The sequence below is a fragment of the Lissotriton helveticus genome, chromosome 3_1 (genome assembly GCF_964261635.1).
Source record: "Lissotriton helveticus chromosome 3_1, aLisHel1.1, whole genome shotgun sequence".
NCBI lineage: Eukaryota > Metazoa > Chordata > Amphibia > Caudata > Salamandridae > Lissotriton > Lissotriton helveticus.
This window is the reverse complement of record NC_136061.1, coordinates 1,554,598,385-1,554,619,300: the sequence shown is the minus strand read 5'-3', so window position 1 is coordinate 1,554,619,300 and position 20,916 is coordinate 1,554,598,385. Positions and strand designations below refer to the sequence as shown.

The 20,916-nt window shown below is 45.4% G+C and overlaps 1 protein-coding gene across 2 annotated transcripts in view; it reads right to left on the bottom strand.

Annotated features, from left to right (window-relative positions):
- Positions 1–20,916, bottom strand: part of SIK2 (salt inducible kinase 2) — a 428,969-nt gene that overhangs the window by 20,987 nt on the left and 387,066 nt on the right. For both annotated transcript variants that reach the window (XM_078682308.1, XM_078682309.1), the window contains exons 10-11: positions 14,287–14,524; positions 7,567–7,854 (exon numbers count right to left, since the gene is read on the bottom strand). In XM_078682308.1, coding sequence (XP_078538434.1) covers positions 7,567–7,854; positions 14,287–14,524 — 526 coding nt within the window. The remainder of the gene's footprint in view (positions 1–7,566; positions 7,855–14,286; positions 14,525–20,916) is intronic.

The following is a 20,916-nucleotide window of genomic DNA, read 5'->3' as shown; positions in this document are numbered from 1 at the left end:
ACCCACTCGTGGTTTTCCTGAATCAGTCTGCTGAGGGCGTCCGCCTGAGCATTCTGCACACCTGGCAGATGGGTGGCTGTTATCGTCAATCCTCTGGCTAGCAGCCAGTGCCAGATCGCCTGCGCTTCCTGTGACAGAGTGCGCGATCTCGATTCCCCTTGCTTGTTCAGATAATACATTGTAGTTGTATTGTCCGACTGTACAAGCAGAGAGTTGGTCTGGAAGGACGGCAGAAAGGCCTTCAGTGCCAAGTGAACAGCTCTGAGTTCCAGGAAATTGAAGTGCTACGTTGACTCCGTCTGAGACCACAGTCCTTGGATCTGTAACTGTCCGGAATGCGCTCCCCATCCGTGGAGAGAAGCATCCGTCACGATAGTCTGAGAGGGAATGTCCTTGTGGAACGGAACCCCCCTTGAGGAGGTTCTCCGCCGAACACCACCACCTCAGGGACTGCTGAGCATGCAGAGACAACTGTATCCTGTCGTCCCAGGTCCCTCTTCTCTGGTCCCACTGATCGTCCAGACATTCCTGCAGCGGCCTCATGTGCAGGCGTGCATGCGGAGTGAGGAAGATACAAGAGGCCATCGACCCCAGTAGAGAAGACACCGTCCTCACTGTTGTAGATTGAGCAGTTGTGAGAGTCTGAGCCTTCCGAAGGATCGATAAGCGTCTCTCCTCCGAAGGACACACTCTTGCTGACAACGTATCGATCGATGCCCCCAGGTATTGTAGGCACTGGACAGGAGTTAGGACCGACTTGGACATGTTGATATGCAAACCCAGCTGTCTCAACAGAGCGGTCGTCCTGTTGAAGTGTAGTTGTGCTTCCTGGAAAGTCAAAGCTTTGATCAGCCAATCATCCAGGTATGGGTAGACAAACACCTTGTTCTTTCTCAGGTGTGCCGCCACCACCGCCATGCACTTTGAAAAAGTCCTTGGAGCAGACTTCAGTCCAAACGGCAGAACGGTGTACTGATAGTGATTGGTGCCGACCAAGAATCGCAGGAACTTCCGGTGTGTCCATGTGATGGGCACATGGAAGTACGCATCCTGCCGGTCTATCGCACAGAGCCAGTCTCCCCTTTGCAGCTGAGGGTAAATCTGGTGCAAGGATAGCATGCGGAACTTCTCCCTGCGAATCCATTTGTTTGCTTGTCGCAAATCCAGAATGGGCCTGAACTCTTTCTTGCACAACAGAAAGAAGCGTGAGTAAAGACCCTTTCCCCTTTGAGACATAGGGACGTCTTCTATCGCCCTTTTTCTTAACAGGGTATCGGCCTCCGCCTGGAGCTCGCGTAGCTGGTACTGCGAGCAAACCGGTGGAACCGCTGGAGGCGGGCTGATGAAACAAAGAATGTATCCATTGCAAACAATATTCAGCACCCACTTGTCCTGAGTAATGTTTCTCCACTCTGCCAGGTAATGTTGGATGCTTCCCCCCACCGGAGCGGGTAACGGACGAGGGGGAAGAAGCACCTCAGGGCTTAGACCCGGCCGAGCCCTTATTCGCTGCGGAGGACTGTTGTCCACCTCTGCTCCTCTGGCGCTTCTGCAACGGTCGCCGCTGGTATTGCTGCTGCTGTTGCTGACCAGCCTGCCGACCCTGTCCTCTGCCCTGTGCCCCGTACCGCCGTTGGAACGGGCGGTAGGTCTTCCTTTGTTCCTTCGGCTTCTCTAACCCGACAGCCGTCAGGGTCTCAGCCTCCACCTTCATGCGGGCCATCTCCTCATCCGCATTTCTGCCGAACAGGGTCGCTTCAGAAAAGGACAGATTGGCGACCCTCTGTTGAGCTTCGGGCTTCAGCGACGTCAGACGCAGCCAGGCGTGTTGGCGCAGGTTAATACCGTGGCAGTACCTGTGGGCTGCCAACAGCAAGGAATCTGCCGCGGAGCTGATTATCTGGTTAGAGACCATCATCCCCTCCGTGATAATCTCCTGGAAGTCCTCTCTGCGTTCTCTGGGCAGATGTTCTGCGAACTGCTGCAGGGACTCCCACATTGCTTTATCGTACCGCCCCAACAACGCCGAGGCACTGGCGGCCTTCATGGACGTGGAGGCCGTACCACATACTCTCCTGCCCGCTGAGTCCATTAATCGGCTCTTCTTGTCAGGAGGCACAGTCGGTGGAATGTTGCTTCCTTGCTGCCGTCACTATTACTGAGTCCGGTACAGGATCCACACGCAGAAAAGCAGGGTCCGACTCGGGGGCCTTGTACTTTTTTTGTAGCCTCGACGGTGCAGACTTCGTAGAGGCAGGCATAAGGAAGAGGTCCATGGCTGGTTCTTCTAGCCCTGGCGCCAAAAGTAGTAGAGGACGGGACAGCTGCTTTTTATGTAGGGTCTAGAATATAACAGAGGTTGAGGGCGTAGGAACCGTCAGCGTGATGCCCAGTTTTGCCGCTCCTCGCAACAAGACCTCCTGAAAGGAGGCAATGTTGTCCACCGGAGACACCCTCGTCCGAGGGGAATCCGAAAGCGTCGGGGAATAGTCCCTGGCACTAGATGACTCCGTGCGGCGGGACCTGGACCTGTCTCTCCTGTGACGTCGTCTGGATCTAGTAGACGACCGCCGATCATCTCTGGACCTGCTCCGTCCGGAGCGGGACCTCGGTCTCCTTGGTCTTGGCCGATCCACTGGCCGTACAGGCGCGGGTTGTGGAGGCTGAGGCAGCAGCTTAGGCCTCGGAGGGCCTGAGGGTGGCGTAGGTAGATGTAATGAGTAGGACCTCGGAGGAGGAGGTGGAGGAGGAGGAGTTGGAGTCCTCAGAGGAGGTGTAGGCGTCCTCGGAGGTGGAGGAGGTGTAGGTATCTTTGGGGGAAGGCCCCTAGGTAACGGAGGAGGCGGTGTTCCATGCCTAGAGGGTGAGTAGGCTTGTGAGTACCCCGAGCCCGGGGACTTCTCCACCCTCTGTCTCTTTGGCTTCCGTACCCTTGAAGGAGACCTTGAAGCCAACCGTTTCCTTGATGAGCGACGGCGCCGCCGCGACCGTGAGCTCGTGGTCGAAGAAGAAAGACTGATAACGGAGCTCTGTCCTGGCCTTAGAACGTCTTCGGGACCTGGACTCCCTTCGTCTTGCCCCCAATCTGGTTCTCGATGCCGAAGATCTTTCTCGACGTTGAGGAACGCCTCCTCGACGACTAACGCCGAGTCGACGATGACCGGCGGTGTCGCCTCGACGCCGACGGCTGCGAGACCCCTCTCGCCGTCGGTGGTACGTCGACGACGAAGTTGTCTTCGACATCGACCTCGTCGGAGGACTCGACGTCAATCCCCTCGACGCCGAATGACGACGCCGCTTTGACCCAGAGCCCTTGGGAGACGGGGAACACACCGTAGTCATGCCTCTCGACGCCGAGGCCATCGACGGAGAATGATGTTGTTTTCTGGCCTTTTCCTTACTGGGGGGCCCCCCAGAGGCCTCAGCACGGGCAGAGGAAGGATCCCCTTCATGCCCAGACCCACCTTGGTCACGCTGTCTTCGCTTCTCCAATCCTTGAAGCCGAGTCTTCTCCCTGTCCCTCAGGGTCCTGTTGGAGAACTGTTGGCAGATCTCACAATCCTCTGGGACATGAGAAGGGGGCAGACAATGAATGCACACCCTGTGCTTGTCTGATTTGGCCTTCTTTCCAGCACACTCTGGACACCTATCAAATAGGGATGGCATATTTGATGAAAAGAGTAGCTAAACCTACTAGAAAAACACCAGCAAGAGCAGAAAGGGCCAAAACACTCTGAACACTTTTAAAGTGCAAAAAAGATTAGAATAACACCCAAAAAGGGAGAGCTGAATGCTCCAGGGTCCTGCTAGCAGGATCCGGAAAAAAGAACTGAAAGTGGAGGGAGTTGCTGTGCATTCTGGGATACCAGGAGAGTTCTGGAAAGTTTTCTTAAAGGCACGGTATCCCTTTTTAAGCCACATAATGGCAGCCTATGGGGGCTTGTCTTTCCTGCCCTTCCTCTCTATCATTCCAAGGATTTGGTAAAGGGGGGAAGTATTTTCCATGGTGAAACCTGGTAGACAGGTTTAAATGTGATATTGGTGGAATATCCTTTGCATTTCTAGTTGAAGTACTGGACAGTGTAGCCTTGCATGTATAGGCTGCATTCTTTGTCTTTAATTCTCTCTTAAGTGTCTATGCAGGACTGCACAAAAGACAGCTTAAGAGATTATTTTTGATTGCTCCAGGGTCCCCGCACATGAGCGGGACTATTCACTAGATTAGGACTATACACAGAGATCCCCTACTACAGAAGCAGCATATCCCTCTAACAGACTCCCCATAGCGATGAAGACTGGCCTCAATGCCTTAAGAAGTTCTGTCTCCTTTTTTGACTCTCCATGTTATTGTCTCTTCCAGTTTGCCTTTGGCCAACTGACAGCCTTCCCTGTATATCTTTGCTTTTATACATAAATGTTCAGTTCTTTCATCAGCTTCCTTGTAAAAGTCAATTCTTCTCACAGGGCTAATGGATCCTCGCTATTCTGTTGTTTCAGAAAGTCTTGCTCACTAGCAATGGGTTGTTTGCATCGGTGTTGTGCTTTCAACTAAAGCAACTGAATCTCTGCAGATAGGGACTTCTTGATGCATTAACTCTGATTGAAACATTCCTTTCATTTATCCTTTAATTATACTTGTAAATATGACGCGATACTGTGTCACACAATCACCTGAATCCAACAGCGTCCATGCAGCTGAGAGAAAGAAAGTATCATAAGAGGCTCATACTCAGAGATGAGGCAAGGGCGGCATGATAGTACAATTGATACAAGGAGATTTGACTTAAGTGCACATTACATGGACTACCTCTCTTGCCACTGATTAACCAGTAATCCGGATCTATCTGTCAGATCTGCAGCATGAATAGGTCTTTGGGAAAGAAACATCGGCTATATACATAAAAGACAGGACACTTAAATGAGTTGCACACACCTCTTGCCACGTTTCACCTCAGCAGGTGACCGTATACAGTGCAGTTGTTAGTAATAGTATTTGAGTTTCCGTCTCCTGGCTCCTCCACATCTCATTGATCAGCACCGATCAACAATGCAACAAACACCAGACACAGATATATTTGCCACTCCGATCAATATCATTAGGACACCATGTTTCCAGTCTCAGCTTTACTATTCTTAGTCACTATGAACAGAAACGTCGGGACAAATGGTTCATAGGAAGCACACCAAGACAGCTACCATAGTGCATGGAATCAAAGTACAACTGGACATATGGGGTCTGTTTAAAAGGAGCTTAGGTTTCCTAAATAAGGGCATGGCTTGATTGGCCATTAGTTTATCATTTTTAACGTGTTGCAGTGTGCAGAGGTCAAAAGAAATTGTCTAACTAAATACGTATTTTAACAGAAAGGATACTAAAATGGGTACACATGAGTTGCACACAATACCACTAGCTAAGTTCCATCTCGGCACGCGACCATATTGAATGCAGTATTTAGATCTAAATGTATAGAGCCTTTAAAAATTTAGCATTAGATACTTTAGTTGCCAGAAGCGGATTATTATGACACTAGCAGTGACCACAAGGACTACATGAGGACTAGAGAAAAAATGTTGTTTATAAACTATCTTTCGGGTGGAGTGACTGGCTCCGGCAAACTTAACATACCTAGACAACAAAAATGCAATTTATAATGGATCCACCGAAAATGTTAATCACAAAGTGTATAAACTCAGGAGGCCAGTATGTGCCCTTGTATTAAATAAAAAAGAAGCACATACGAAGTATACCCTCAAATGCTCAATCAGCACCCTGTGGCGTATAGGTTGCAGTGTTTAAGAAGTTGGATTCTGCCAATTTCATAGAGATATTTTTTTAACTTCGACAACTTTATGCAATTGCGGACATTGTAAAAAATATCCAATGTCAAAAGTCATGGTAAAAATGTTTTGAAGGATGGAAAAACAGCAAGATCCACTTCTTTTACGATCAATAGACCAATAAATATATTTTAATAGAAAAATATTGCATCCAATATTTTTTATGCCCTAAACTTCATCTACAGTACATTTTCGAGAAATTATAATTTTGTACACCCTTCCTAGAGGTAAAATTTCGAAATAACTAGTACCAGGCCTTCCAAAGAATCCTGGGTTACTTGGAGAAATTGTCCCTCTTCCACTTTACAAGAGAACATAAGTCTAGGTATATTTTGATGAACAGCCAATCACAGATCACACTGACCAAATGTGCTGGGCTGGTGTAAGACTGCCATCCTACCTTCTCACTAAAGTGCTCCAACATCCGATTGGATAATGCTCGCTATATAACAAAAATGAACTAAATACGTTTAGAAGGATTTAATTATGCTTCCAGATATTCCATCCAAGATCCTCAACAAACCCCCTCAAGCCCTATTCCCATCCATCAGGGGCGGCCTTGGGCATGTGCAAGCTGTGCACCTGCACAGGGCCACCAAACCCCAGGGGCCACCATGCCAATATATATACTTAATATAATAATCCTCTGAGGATGAATACATATTTGCGTAGCGGCCCCTGGCAGGGATTTGGCGGCCTCCGGCTCTGTTCCACTTCCAAACACCCTGACCCCCCCCCCCCCAATCACTGGCCTCCGTGCTCCGCCCTGCCCAGACCCCCTCTTCCGGGGACCCCTACCTGCGCTCCCTGCCCAGGGCCGCCATGAGCCTAGAGCCGCCCCTGCATCCATCAGGCCTAATACTAAACACCTTTTCTGCTTGTGAGCACTAGTGTCAAAATCAAGCAATCAAGCATCATTTGTCGACAAGTTTGTACTGTAATTTGGCTATAAAATATTATACTTGAACTTTCTAAACCATTAAAAACATTCACCTGAAGGTAAACTTAAAAAATTAATCTATCACATTTTTTTTTTTTTTAAAGAAAAACCTTCCCATTCCAAATTTGGATCTCAGGTCATGTCGGAAGTATTGGCACCCAAAAATAAACTATAATACATTGAAGTATCTACTTAAAAAAAACACCTGAAATTTCATACAAAAACATCGATATATTAGCTTTATTGGGTAATATGAAACAGTTCGCGTACAAGTGTGTTTGTCATACATTTTTTGCTTCTTGCCTATAACCACACCTCTACATTCTAGAATCATACAGAAGTGAAAGAAAGCCATGACCTAGAATGAAAAAAGTATTTTCAAGCATTCTAGAATTATTCTGATAGTAACGAAAATGCTTTTGTATGTGTTCTAGGTAGAACTGAAAGGGTGAGAAGTCGCTCTAGTGCGCAGTTTACACACTGACCAGACATATGTATTGTAGAGTGATCTAATATATTAGAGACACTTAGGTACATACGCTAGACTGATCTAATAGTGTGAGAAACTGCTTTCCCATTTTAGGAAACTTTAGAAGAAAAATTAATTTCTTGCAGATATTCTGGAATTATCTGAATGTTGAAAATATGCTTCAGTTCGTATTCTACTATACTGATCTAAAAGGTTGGGAAACTGCTACTGTACGCATTCTAGAGCAGGGAAAGAACATTTCATGCATTTTTTAATGTAAGATTATTTTCTATGCTTTCTACAATGAATCTTCTCTTACCTTGTGTTAAAGAAGTATCTGATGCTCTTCTCCCCTCCCGGAAGCTAACCGGAGATCTGTTGTGTGCTTCACGTTTTTGAGATGTTAACACCTGCATTGCAGCAGGGTTGACGGGTCGCATACCCAGGAAGGGCGGAGTCATGCGGGCCACTGGCTGGTTCACAAGCACCACCTCCTTCATTGCCGGAACCTCTTCGAGGAAGTTGAGGTCGTTTTGTATGGAGCCCATGTCGTACTCCGAGTCCACGCTTCCCAATGATGGGTTGTTGGCTATGCCCAAGTGTTTTCCTTGTGAAGTAAAAGGGAAAGGGTTTTATTAAGGCTGCTGTAATTTCTGGAAGTAAAAAGTAAATTAACCCACTGATTTAAACAAAAAAAATATAGTACTGTGTGCAATAATTTCATATAACGAGTGGCGTTTTTTGAAATCTGTGAGATCGCCAAATTTTGTTTGAGGGGATTTAAAGGGCATTGCTTCATGGTATGATTTTTTTTTTACTAAAGGGGCTGCAGACTTCTAGTATCACCAAAAAAGTAAGGGAAATTAGGCAAGGAGACAAATGATATTTTAAGGCAGTCTTTTCACCAACAATGAGCCTGAAGCCCACTCTTCAATCTCAATTTTTGGGCTTAATGAAAACAGCAACCAGCATCTCATCGGTCATTTCAGTAAAGTAAAATGCTGCTTTTGGAATTCCCAGCATAGTTGGAAAAAAAAAAGTTTGCAGAAACCTTTACTTAATGTTTCAAACAAATGTGTGGCACTTGAAATCCCACCTGCAGCCAAAGGTACAAAGAAGTGAAGAAGAGCGTGGAGTGAGCTAGATACAGCGCTAGAGGCACCGTATGTGGAATGAGGAGGCATGAATTGGTACAATATACAGACAGGAAAGGCCTGTGGGGCCTTGCTCACTGTCCAACATACCAGATCTGGACATTAATCAGAACTATTACTGTGACTATGCACAAATGGAGTGCTTTACCAAATGATAAATTCTGAGTGCAATCCGCACCAAACTACAATTTTGCCATAGTTGGGCCTGAAGACTCAGCTGACGCACCATTATTATGGTAAACCAGGATGCTGAATGCAGATCTGACATTAATTTTCACACATCTGGACTCCTTGTGCAACCTCAAGATTCATCATTTTTCTCTGGTTTAGGGCCTAATGAGATATGGGCCTATGAACCCCCTGTTGGGAAAAGTTAATTACTCTGCTGGCCTGCTGGAGGATCAAAGGCTGCACAATAGGATAATTAGCCAGCAGTTAGGCTTGCTCCTGGGAAGGGAGAGGGTGGGGACAAACCCGCCTGCACTAATTACTTCTCACACTCCAGTTGGCCTGGGAAGGCTCAACCCCTCAGAAGCAATGTCAGGTAGCCAAGACTATTGAAGCCAGCCACAGAAGGTGCTGCCCTTTGAAGCATTGGAGGGAAAGGACCGGGCAGCTGTAGCAAGTAGGGGCAGGGCTTAGGCTCTCAGGGAAGGTCCTTAAAGGGATAATTTGCCAGCGCAGTCTCGGAAACTCCCAAAATGCAGTGTAGAAGGATTGGGGGTTGATATGGCACCCTAGGATTTGACAGGGGTGCATTCCTTCTAGAATGTTCTACTGTCACTTAAAAAAAACCCTGCACGAGGAAGAGACTGTTGAGAAGCATCTGGGTCTCGGGAAGGGATGCCAGGGGAATGCCCAGCTAGAAGTCTCACTCCTTCAGAGAAGGGCTCTATGACTTTTGGGCTTCATCTGGCACTCAGGGACTATGATTTGTTCATCCAGGGCCAGTGGCGCTTCCCTTCCCCTACCTTCTATGAGGGACAGTAGAGGCATGGACCTGCGTAGGTAGGGTGCGGGGGGGACCATAGAGAGTTACTCTGCTCTTTTGTATACAGGTAAAACAGGTGTGTTCTCCAAAAGGAGGAGGCCCCTGGCTGTTACTGACACACAGGTGATTTGCAAGGGCCTAGGAAGCCACAGGGTCTGGGGAGTGAAGGTGGGCCGGCACTTTGCCTTTTGTGCCCTGCGGGTGCTGCTGAGAAAGACCCTGGTCCAGGAAAGGGGCAAGGAACCCAGATAGCATACAGGTCTTGTGGAAGGAGGGAGTGCAAAAAGCGCAAGCTTCTACAGAAATATACAATTTTAGAGGCCAGGAGGTGTTCAGAATCTACTACTGGTTGATGAAGCATGCAACCAGGTGCAAACCCAAACTCTCCCAGTGCCTGGTTAGGAGGGTGTCACATAGGTAGTTTAACCTGTCAGCATGAAGACGATTGTAAATTGAAATGTAGTATTGAATAATGTGTGCTTAGTAAAGTACTTAACCTTTTCGAAGAAAAAGCACTGATTGGACAGTCATTTATTGGGTGTTGTTTATTGAGTGCATGTGGACTGGAGCACTAGCCCACACCATCTCCTCCGAGTATACCTTTGGCTGCGCTGCCTCACTACCCTGAAAGAGTCAAGTGCTAAAATGGGGTACCTGGGTCCCAGTAGATCCACATCATTCACAACTTAGAACCGCCTTTCTTACAAAAACTATTTTTTGAGTGACTAGTCCAAAACTGAAATGATTCATTTTCTACTTCAGTCTCTTTTATAAGGCCTGTAAAGATTTTCTCCCTCGCTTATATCAGCCAAGAATTTTGGAGAGTAATTTAATCCTCTTTCCTCAAGCACAAATCCATCACAAGGAATGACTCCCCACTACCCCACGTGGCACGGGGAGGATATCTGCCACTATTTGTCCCCCTTTCATTTCCACTTCAGGCCACCGGCAAGTAACAGGGGGAATGGAGTCTAGCCACCAAGCATGGACTTCACCACACCGCACCGCCCAGAACAGGAAGCTCTTCAAAAGGCACCATGTGGCCTTTCATGACTACAGGGTGCATGGTATGAAATAACCCGATGCTAGTTATTATTTAACGCCTGAAATATCATGCAATGTGTAGGTTTTAAAATCTTTTTAACACTATTGAATAGATCTATCAGATAAACATTTTTATATTGTTTTTTGACTTCTACTATATGTTTGGGTGATTGGCTGACTGTTTGAATGTGGTGTGTAAACAGTGTGGTATGCTTTTGAGGAATCCCAAAGGGAATCTGTTTTTGACGCACTTCCATGACTGCATACACTTGTACAGAGGTTGGTTTGACACTGTAGTGACATCACAGGCACGCTAGGGGCACCTTGGCCACCAGGTTCAAAAGGGTCTATGCCTTTTTTGGATATGGTATATGCAGTCAGTGAAGGTACTGATAAAGTGATAATGTATGGGTAAGAAGGCAAATCTATTTGGGAGCAGTTATTTGTTAGAATAAAAGTGTATCTTTCCCTCCTCCTTTTTTTCCCCTTACGTATTTGTGCTAATTGTTTATCTCGACCATGCAAGTAACTATGTTGCCATGCTCTAATAACTGTGTAACCTTTGTAACGATGTAATCTGTAACTATGTTCTGATGCTCATGTAAAGCGCTCTGATACCTCCGGGTCTAGCCAGCGCTATATAAAACCTTTAAAATAAATAAATAAACGTTGACACTAGCATTGCATTTGTTTAAAACAGAAACCTGACAGGGTAGCAGGAGGGAACAGAACGGAATATTTAAAGGAAGGCGAAAGAGAAAAAGTTAACCCAATTAATTAATTCTGCTTAACATATGTAGCTCAAATCTTTGTGGATGGATAAGGAAACTAGAACGTGATGGGAGGCTGTGAATGTGTTTTTTAAGAGCACACTGATGGGTTACATGCCTGCAATTAGCTGATGCATATGGAGTAACAGTGATGTTCCCAGAATCACACTTTTTTTTGCGAAGTATCCGAACCCAATCTTCAGCTTACAAGGGCAGCAGTGTTGGTACTGATCCATATCTCCGCTCCCTTGCCATGTGTCTCTTACCACTGGGGCTTAGAACGTGTTCCTTTTATCCGTCCTCACTCCCCGTCCCGTGTGTTTTATGTGTTTACATCTCTAAGTGTCTCCTTGTTTAAATTGTGGCTTAAACTGAGCACCATTTGATTATTTATATTCTTTTTCTTTCGTCAAATATCCGAGTGGAAGTCTTTTAAACAACCCCTGTGTAATGTCCATTTAAAGTCAAAATAAAAAAAAACGCGGACACTAGTAACTGGGTCCCAAAAAAGTATTTTCTGCAAAAGTGACCGGGCAGATATCTTCCGGAATTCATGTACAATGGGAGTTGTGAAAATCCTAAAGCTGAGCAGGGACACATTTAAATATGGTGAAAATCACATAAATATCCTTGAAAAGTCATTCTTAATGCTCCTGTGTTATATGTATGCGGTATCTGTATAGCCTGAACCTAGTCAAAGGCATCACAACGATGTAGAGGGTCAAAGGCAAGAACACAATAACAGGAAACTTGAGAAGTAGCTGGATTGTGCACTGTTACTGCGTTCCTTAAAGAGGTGTGTCTAACTCTCACTGAACTGGACCAGGGTTGGGCTGTCCTTATGGGTACAGGGATGCTGTTCTGGATACTATGCTAGAGTTACATGTAAAAATGTGCAACACAAAACAGTCTGATAAAAAAAAAAGTTGAAAAGCAAAAGGCAGAGTGAATATATCAAACTGCAAAAATAACAAAAACTTCTTTTTAAAAAATCCAAACCAAGGTGTGATCACTTTTTGCGTGTTGTAGCGCTTATTTAAATCACAAATTCGAATAACCACAATGAGGTACTCGGAAAATGGATCTTTGATCCACCTCTAAATGTCTCTCAAATTCATGCACAGAGGATTGCTCTGAAATTATTCAGATTAATAGGACATAAGCATGTGACCCTCCTCACGGCTGAAACATTCCCCTGTCTTTTTAACCGTACGGATTGGGGACAAAAATAAATGTATTAGTCCACTCGTAGGCACTCTCAGTCTCCACACATCTGACTCCGCTGTTCTCGCCAATCGAGCATCTACGCTGGAGTCATCATTCGGGCACGGACATCTAACCCATTATGCGCTCTCCAGAGTTGTACTCCACATTGCTAACCATCCTAACAATGTGAGAGAAGCCATATGAAGCAGGATGCCACCCTCTGGGTGGTGGAGGACTTTCAGTCTATTAATAAGAAGGATGTCTGAGCAATTCTCTCTCTGTAAATTTGAAAGGCATTTAAAGGTGTCTTATAGAACCAATTCTTGAGTACCTCACTGTGGTTATTGTTACAGCTTTGAGAGGATATACTCAAGGTTTCTCTCCTCCCCTCCTCACTAATTACTATGAGAACTTCAATCCTCAAATATTTGGGGTGACAAAGGTGGTGGTTTTTAAAATATATTTTTGCAGGTCTGTTTTCACCCGCTAACTGAACAGAGAAGAAGCATGAAAAAAAGGTATTTTAGATTTAATACAAAAATGTTTAAGTAACAGATAAACTGAGCTCTCTGTAGGCTTTATGGTTTGTTGGCGATCTGCAGGCATCTGCATGGGTGTTCAGCCCACTGTGTATCCTACAATATGAACTAGTGCACTGTTTAGGAACCTATGTTAAAAAAAAACACAAAAAAATGCACCATATTATGAAAAAGCCTGATGTGATTTTTTTAAGTTATGCACAAAGTGACTCCCTACTCTTTGAATGCACAAAGGTGGTTGTAGCAGAGCAGATAACATTTCACTGACATTCACTAAGCAGAAGCAATTCCATTGCTGCCAACCGAACTTCAATGCCATGTTGACTCGAAAAAATAATGAAGCAGAACAAAGACATGCATTCGTGAGCAGGGGAGGTGGGCACAGGTACCAGAGACTGAAGTATCAGCCCCGGAAGTAGGAGACTGGCATTTTGGTCCATGATACAGAGCAGGACCAAATTGTGTGATCCTGAGCAAATCTCTACACATCAATTTCGTATTAGTGAAGAAGCTGGGAGCACACAGAAGTGGGCTACGTGTGTGTATAATAATAGATATGCGTGCAAACGCAATGTTACAGAAGACAACTTAAAGGAGCATTTTGCATGACAGTCACATAAACCTCCTCCTCATGCACCCCTTCATCAAAGGGGTCACTGCGTAACCAAGCACGTGGAAAGTAAACCATAACACCTTTAGACTATATATAACCTTTAAGACAATTTTCACCAACAATTGGTATCCTGTTCGTATCCTTTTAAGTAAACTTTGCAGTGGTTGATAAAGAACATTCTCTGCTGCTTGCGTAATGGAAACTGGTCTAAGTAGAATTTTCTACGGCCTACACTAAAAGATATTCCTTGCAAGTGCACACAGTAGAATGTGAAACCATTGCAACATAGTCACATGAACTGCTTGTAAATCATGTTACACGTGCACTAATCCTTTAAGAAATCACGTCCTTTAATAATTATGGTCTAATAATACATGAAAACTGAGCGGACTGCTTTAGAAATTATACAAGCTGTGGCTGTCACAAAGTGCTAACTTTTCGTGCTATAATAAATGCCCTTCTTATTTCCGGACTACATGTGGCCCGATAAAACCCTTGTTCCCACCTGTGTCTCTGCTGTTTAATTCATTTTTAAAGCCCTGGCTATACCGCTGTATCACAGCTCTACATCTGCCCTACTTTCCAGAAGATGTGAAGCTGGCCCTACAGTGCCTTATTTGTCCGTTTTTTCACAGCATGGCGTATGTCCTACAAAGCAACCTCAGGCATCAATCTGAAGGAAGTACCACAAACTATACAACTAGTAAAACGCGGATACATACCTTCCATCTCCGTGCTCGGCAGCATGACAAGCTGGTTGGTGACTTCGGCCAGCGTGTGACGTCTTTGTCCGGAGCGGGCGGCTTGGAAGGCCTTGAACGTATGCGTCGGGTCGTCCTCGGTGTCGTCCTCCGTTTCAATGCCCTCATCGATCGAAGTTTCCATCATGTTGCTAGGCAACGACTGGCATCCTTTCCTCATCACCACTGGTGGTAAGGGGTCAAGCATGCACCCGTTCACCTACGTAGAAGAAGGTAAGAAAAGTACACAGTTCGTGAATGAGTTTATTCTCAAGTGTCACATGACTAGGTGCTGTCAAAATAAATCTTATGATGAAAAGCAGCATAAGACAAAATTACTGGGCTGGAACCAAAGATTTGTATTTTTCAAACATACCACAGTTAAGAAATCTTGGCAAACATTTCAAACTTCCCCATACTGTGTGATTGCTCTAGAATTTACAGAGCACAACATGAAACCAATTGAAATTTGATTGTTATATACTTTTTTTTTTAATAATCTTCATTATTTAAAGTTTAGTCCTACATTTTGGAACTGCTCGTCAATTATTTAAAAAAAACGGCATGCCATTTGCAGTATTTTTTTTATGGAACTAAAACTGGATTTTTATCTGAAGAGCAATTCTCTAGTGAATGAATAATCAATTGGAAAATGCCTTTTATACACGGGCAAATTCTTGGCAGGTTACTTACTTAGCAAATGACTGAAATGCTTCAATGCCATAAACCCTCCTTTTTTATTCAGGCTTGATCAAATGGTGTGAGTTAGTGCGAATAACTATCTCCATATTCCTAGTTCTTGTTTTCTGCCAATCAGGAACACGTACATACAATGCTAAGCCCACCAAGAGCTATATGAAGAAATTAACTGCTTTTCACATCAGCAGCAGAACCCAAACGCCCTGCAATACATTTACATTTGAAACATTCGTTCCGTGTCTCTGCTCACAATGTGCGTCTGTCAGTCTTTGTCTCCCACCTCAGCAAAGGAAAGGTCCAGAAATATTGGAATTTCTCTTGCTTCCAAAGTTAGAATCAATTTATTTACAACTACTGCTGCTCATCGAGCTCAAACCGAGACCTACCAGCTCACAAAAGTGTACATCGCATCACATCACACGAGTGTACATTAAGTGTATAAAAGAGTCCTAGGGGAAAAACAGTAAAATCCCAGTTACGAGTGGTGATCAAAGCCATTTGTTACAAGTAATTTGGAATGAGGTGCGCAAAAAATCAGGAATTTTGCAACAAAACAGGTCACTTGCATTGCACCATTTAGGGCTCTATGAAGGCAACTGGTCTGTTGGATCCCTTCACACGGTCACCCGTTGTGGAAACCAGGGCTCGAGTCGGGGCACCGCCGTCCCCCCTGCCAAACAGCTGGACTTCACTCTTTGGCCTCTCTGGGATGAGATCGGAGCTCACAGCACGCTCCTCACGCGCTGACTTCTCAGATGCAATCGCATCTAAGGGGTGAGCGAGGGGAGGCAATGAGCCCGATGGTGCAAGCCACCTTTCGTGACTTTACTTCCTGTCGTGACATCGCTTTTGGTGACAGCGTCCCCCCACTTCTTTTTTTTTAGGACTTCGGCCCTGGTGGAAGCTACATCATATGTGAGAGATGGTGAGATGGAAACCCCTTTGCAAGGGGGGTAGGGGGTTTAATTCATCTTTGAGGGCTATAAGCAGTCAATCTTCATTAAGGTTTGTGAAAACACCCCAGGACATCAGCGGCAACCTCATCCAGCTTTTGCTTTTTGGGAGATTACGGGAGGTTGATGGGGATCGGGTGTGGCAGAAGTGCCTTTAAGACAGTTCTTCGCATGACAACTCATCCCTTGTCCGAAAGGCCCAGCCCCTCCTCGGAGAGTGAAATGTCTTTTCAGGGGCAAGGTATGCCAACCTGAGATTCAGGTGCTGCCTCCCTCCAAAAAAGGTGACTAATGCCTCGTATGCCAGATCATACTCTATGTTCTTGAACCTTATGCTTATTCCAGGTATGCAAACCGAGTTCCAAAGAAGAGCTGCTAAATTTGCTTCCACCTATAATGGAACCCCCAGCCCCCGACTAACTGAGAACTGACTGGCTGAAGCAGTCATGGGTAGTGCACGAGATTATCCCTAGCAAACTGCATGGTAAAGTGACTGGTTCATGGGAGATTTGAGCACTTACAGTGACGTAAAGCAAAGTGATAACACCCCCCCCCCCACACACACACACAAAATATGATGAAGGAGGCAGAGTCTCCCATATCGTCTTGGGCTCAATCGGGGCCTCGTAACTCGTTGGGGTTCCCGTCAACCGCTGAGGTCCCACCTGCGCTGCAGAGGCTGGAGGGGCATGCATTATGCCTCTAAGAACTCCCTGTGGGTCTCAGTGGACCTTATTTTGCCATGCCTCGACTAAGGCACTTAGGGACCTCCACTGGTTGCCAGTCTCCCAGCGGATTGATTTTAAAGCACTATGCCTGGTGTTCAGGGCCCTACATGGGCAAGGTCCGCCCCCTTTGCGGAACCTCTTTTCCTGGTACACCCCGCCTAGACTGCTACGGTCAGCCTCTTCTCACCTGGTGGTTGTGCCTAAGATACTGAGGTCCCGGACGGGCGGTCGGTCCTTTAGATTTGCGGCTGCAAGATTGTGGAACTCCCTTCCTTTGGGGTTGAGAGGCTTGGAAAATCTTAATTCTTTTAAAAAAACTTTGAAAACTCACCTGTTTCCCAGGGCAATGTAATCGTGTAATGTATGTGTAAGTATCAGGACAGTCTAAGCGCCAGGATGCCCGTTGGGTGACAGATTTCGCGCTATACAAGAATACCTATACATACATACATACATGTTGTAACAGTCAGCGCGGCCGTCTGGAGATGGGGAACCAGGATCGATCCTCTGTGTTGGCACAACATCCTGTGATTCTGGGCAAATCATGTAATCACCAAGTGCCTACCCAAAAAAACGAATGAGTCCTTGTGTAACGTAACTGGTGCTTATGTAAAATGCTCTCATACTCTTGGGTCGAGTTTGCGCTATATAAAAACTGCAACAAAAAAAAAAGTACTACCTGAACAACGGATTCTGCTCATCTCTCGGATTCGCCTCAGCAACTAATTTTGAGAGGCTTTTTGTAGCCCAATTTTTCTCCACAGGAGAATTTTTTTTAAAAAGATGATTTTGCAATTTTCCATTTAGCAAAATAGTCTCGACCAGCCCATGTTTTCAGCTACCACCTTTTCACTGCTTTGGCGCCCTTTGCCTTCTTAGGAAGGTTCCCGCGCCTGCTTTCCTTCGTACTATTTTCCCATAAAGGCCACGCGCTGAACTTTAAGTCAGTAAACAAGTGCCAGCTTTTGTTTAACTGTGAATTTAATGCTGTCTATCCATGATGTATACAGAGGATAACAAGGAGACTGAAACTTGGGTTGGGTGAGGGGGGGGGGGGGGCTGGGCTGATAATGATGCAGCGTTTTCTTCTTGTTGGAACTGCTCGCTCCCATCGCCAGCTCACAAAGCTACTTGTCAGCCATCTAAACAAGCATCTGTAATGCAATAGGTCTCGCATTTATGCGAGTTTATCTATTGGCATTGTAAATGACAATGCCTTATCATTAATGTTTTGTTTTTTAAAACAAATAAAAGGCATGGTCATTTACAATGCCAATAGCTTAAACTCTCGCAAATGTGAGACCTGTTGCATTCCAAATGTTTGAAGGCATCGCTGAGTTTCTCCCTTCTGTCTCCCATGGCCCCTGAAGAGCCCCCCAATTTGCTACAAAATAAGTAAACAATCCGGTGATCACAACTGCGCATGAGACCCTCCTGCAGTAAGAGAAACCCATTAAAGAAAATAGTGCTTACAGACTAAAGCAGACATACTGTGTAACAACCGAAGTAAAAGGGCCAGTCCTCATTGGAGGTTACAAATGAAAACAGGCGATACTAAGGAGGGACTAAAAAGCCTAATAACGAATCAGAAGCCAGCATTTACCAAGGACAATGACACACGCCAATGACAAATATGGGCGTGGAGTAGGTGGGGCTTCAAGTACATACTCCAATACAGCATGGCTCACAGAGCAGCTCATGCGCTGCCCAGGCTCGACCTAAAAAAAAGTCTACTGACCAATACAAATTGCAACCAGCAGTTGTGGAAAGAACATTGCCTATACCGCAGATGACATTCCTAATCAGTTTACATAAACCCAGGAAACCCACAATGAAACGCTGCTGAGAGAGTCACAAATCACCTTCAACCCCTCCCAACTGTAAATAGTAGGAGCCATAAAATTGTTCGCACAATAAGCACTTGCAGCAGACAGCACATTAAGTGTATCAAATAGTATTAGGAGAAAACCAGCAAAATCCAAGTTCCAAGTGGTGTTCAAAGCCATTTGTTACGAATCGTTAGGTATGAGGTGGGCAAAAGCATTGTCCAACAAGACAGGCCACTCGGATTTCATCACTTATGACCCTATGAAGGCAGCTGGTGTGTTAGGACTAGTAGATAAAGACAATACCACCCACGTCTGGTACATCGTCACATCTCACAGTGGAAGACTGGTTTTGCCTACGGAGAAAATAGGTGGTGCAGGAGCACGGTAACACGCAGAGTGGTAGGTGGTGATCCGGTCCATCCCTGAAAATACTTTACGTTCTTGTGATTTCGGTGAAGGTGCATGCTGCATTACCCTACATTAAACAAAACGAAATCACCTGGCTACATCTTCAGTTGGAATGGTGCAGTCTTTGACCCAATTGTGCCCCTTAAAGTAAGTGTAGATGAAAGTAGAGAAGAAATTGAGATTTGTAGCACTGCTGCAAGCCGAGAGAGTGTTATGCAAAGGTTGGGTGATGATAGAGGGGATACAGGCAATGCAAAAATGAGGTGTTTCCTGGAAAAGATGGGGAGAGTTTTCCACATTTGAGTAGAACATAAAAATGAGGCATGGGGAGGGACATGGTGATAGCTGGATATGCCCAGGTTCACACAATTTGTTCTATTGGGAAAAGAAGGCTAAGGATCCCAGTCTCCATTCTCACATTTCCACACACATTCATAATGAAGCCATCTGTGAAGCCATATGCAGTACAATGTTGGAAGGAGGAGTTAATGGATAGCCTTCAGTTAAACCCATAAAAAAACTCCCATAAAAACGAACACCATTCATCAAATAATCGAAATGCACAGGAGTAATATGTAATACTTTGGCAAATACTGCCTCTTTTCTTCCAATACAGATATTCTCTTCCCTTCATCCCACTCCTCCACGTTGTGTTCTCAATGAACTGAAATTTAAAAAAAAATGAAGGGAAAATACACATTTAAAACTAATATTTTTTTCGGATTACTAGCCGGTTATATATTATTGGGTAACCCCAAAACCCATTGGCTCTTCTAAGGCTTTCATCAAATTATCCCCCCACCCCGGTCCGAGGGCGGGCATCACAGGGAGTGTAGTCTGTTTTTTATTCACTTTAGAATCATCACTTCTGTTTGTAGGTTTGGTTTGAAAGAATGCCGTCTGCAAGGTTTCGGAGAGGCAGAAATACTTCTCTTGAAGTAACCGTCCTTTAGACTGGGCATTGACACTACTAAAATATTTAGACGTTTTTTTTGTGGAGAAAGTGTGGTGATGGGCGTAGGGTGCGCAGTGTAAAGGCATGTGTAAAGGCAAGCATTCCTCCACTGTTCGAAAGGTCGTATCTCTAAGCAACATTAAGACACTCATCCCTGCACCCTACTGGTGGCACTGTAAGGCAGCTGCCTTACCCTACCTTAAACGCTCCCCAAACCTGCGTAAACTAGTTATACCGCAGAAAGCAGACTTTCTGTACATCCACCCTTCCCACTCGAAGAGGATAAATGTATTAAAATATGTAACCGAGCTCATTAAGGGACGAAGAGCTTCGGAAACTCGATTTCCCCAGTGAACGCCATGATTGCTCAGAACATTCCATCTCAGCGCGAGCACCGAGGCTGGGTGGGTACCTCAGTCTGCGCGCGGCTATGACGTCGCGTGCCCCGGAGGGATTATCGCCTATGATTGGGCAAAGTTCCCCCAGGCATAAATTCACAACAACCGCATCCCGACTGAAAATGAGCTGCAGGAAGGCCAATTACCTCCCAATTAGATCCTTAGCGGCAGAAGGTTCACCTGCTCGGGCCTAAGGAAGTGGCGTCATGGGGGCACCGGGACCAATGACGTGCCTCTACCGAAACTGCATGTAGGACACAACACTTTGTAAGCGTGACGAACGCTAAATAGAAAAGAGACCTATTCTACCAGGGAGCAGGCTTTAAGTCGGTCGGGTCTTGCCAGTGCTCAGCACCGGCAGTTCTATAAAGCGGTGCCGAACCGGGTCTCTAGTGGGCTCTCCATTTTTCCATTCAAGGTGAAAGAAATCTTACCTCTGCAGAAGTTCCAGCCTTCCCTGCTTTTGAGGTAACTTTAAAGAGGGTCGAGATTGTACTTTCACAGTCTCATCATTTCAGAACTGAAGCATTTTCAATATTCTTTACAAGGTAGCCATAGTTGTTGCTGATTTATCTTACACAAACTACAACCAGTGGCAAAGCAAATAGCCCTGGCTTGTTGTAGGTGTAATATTACTTGTTG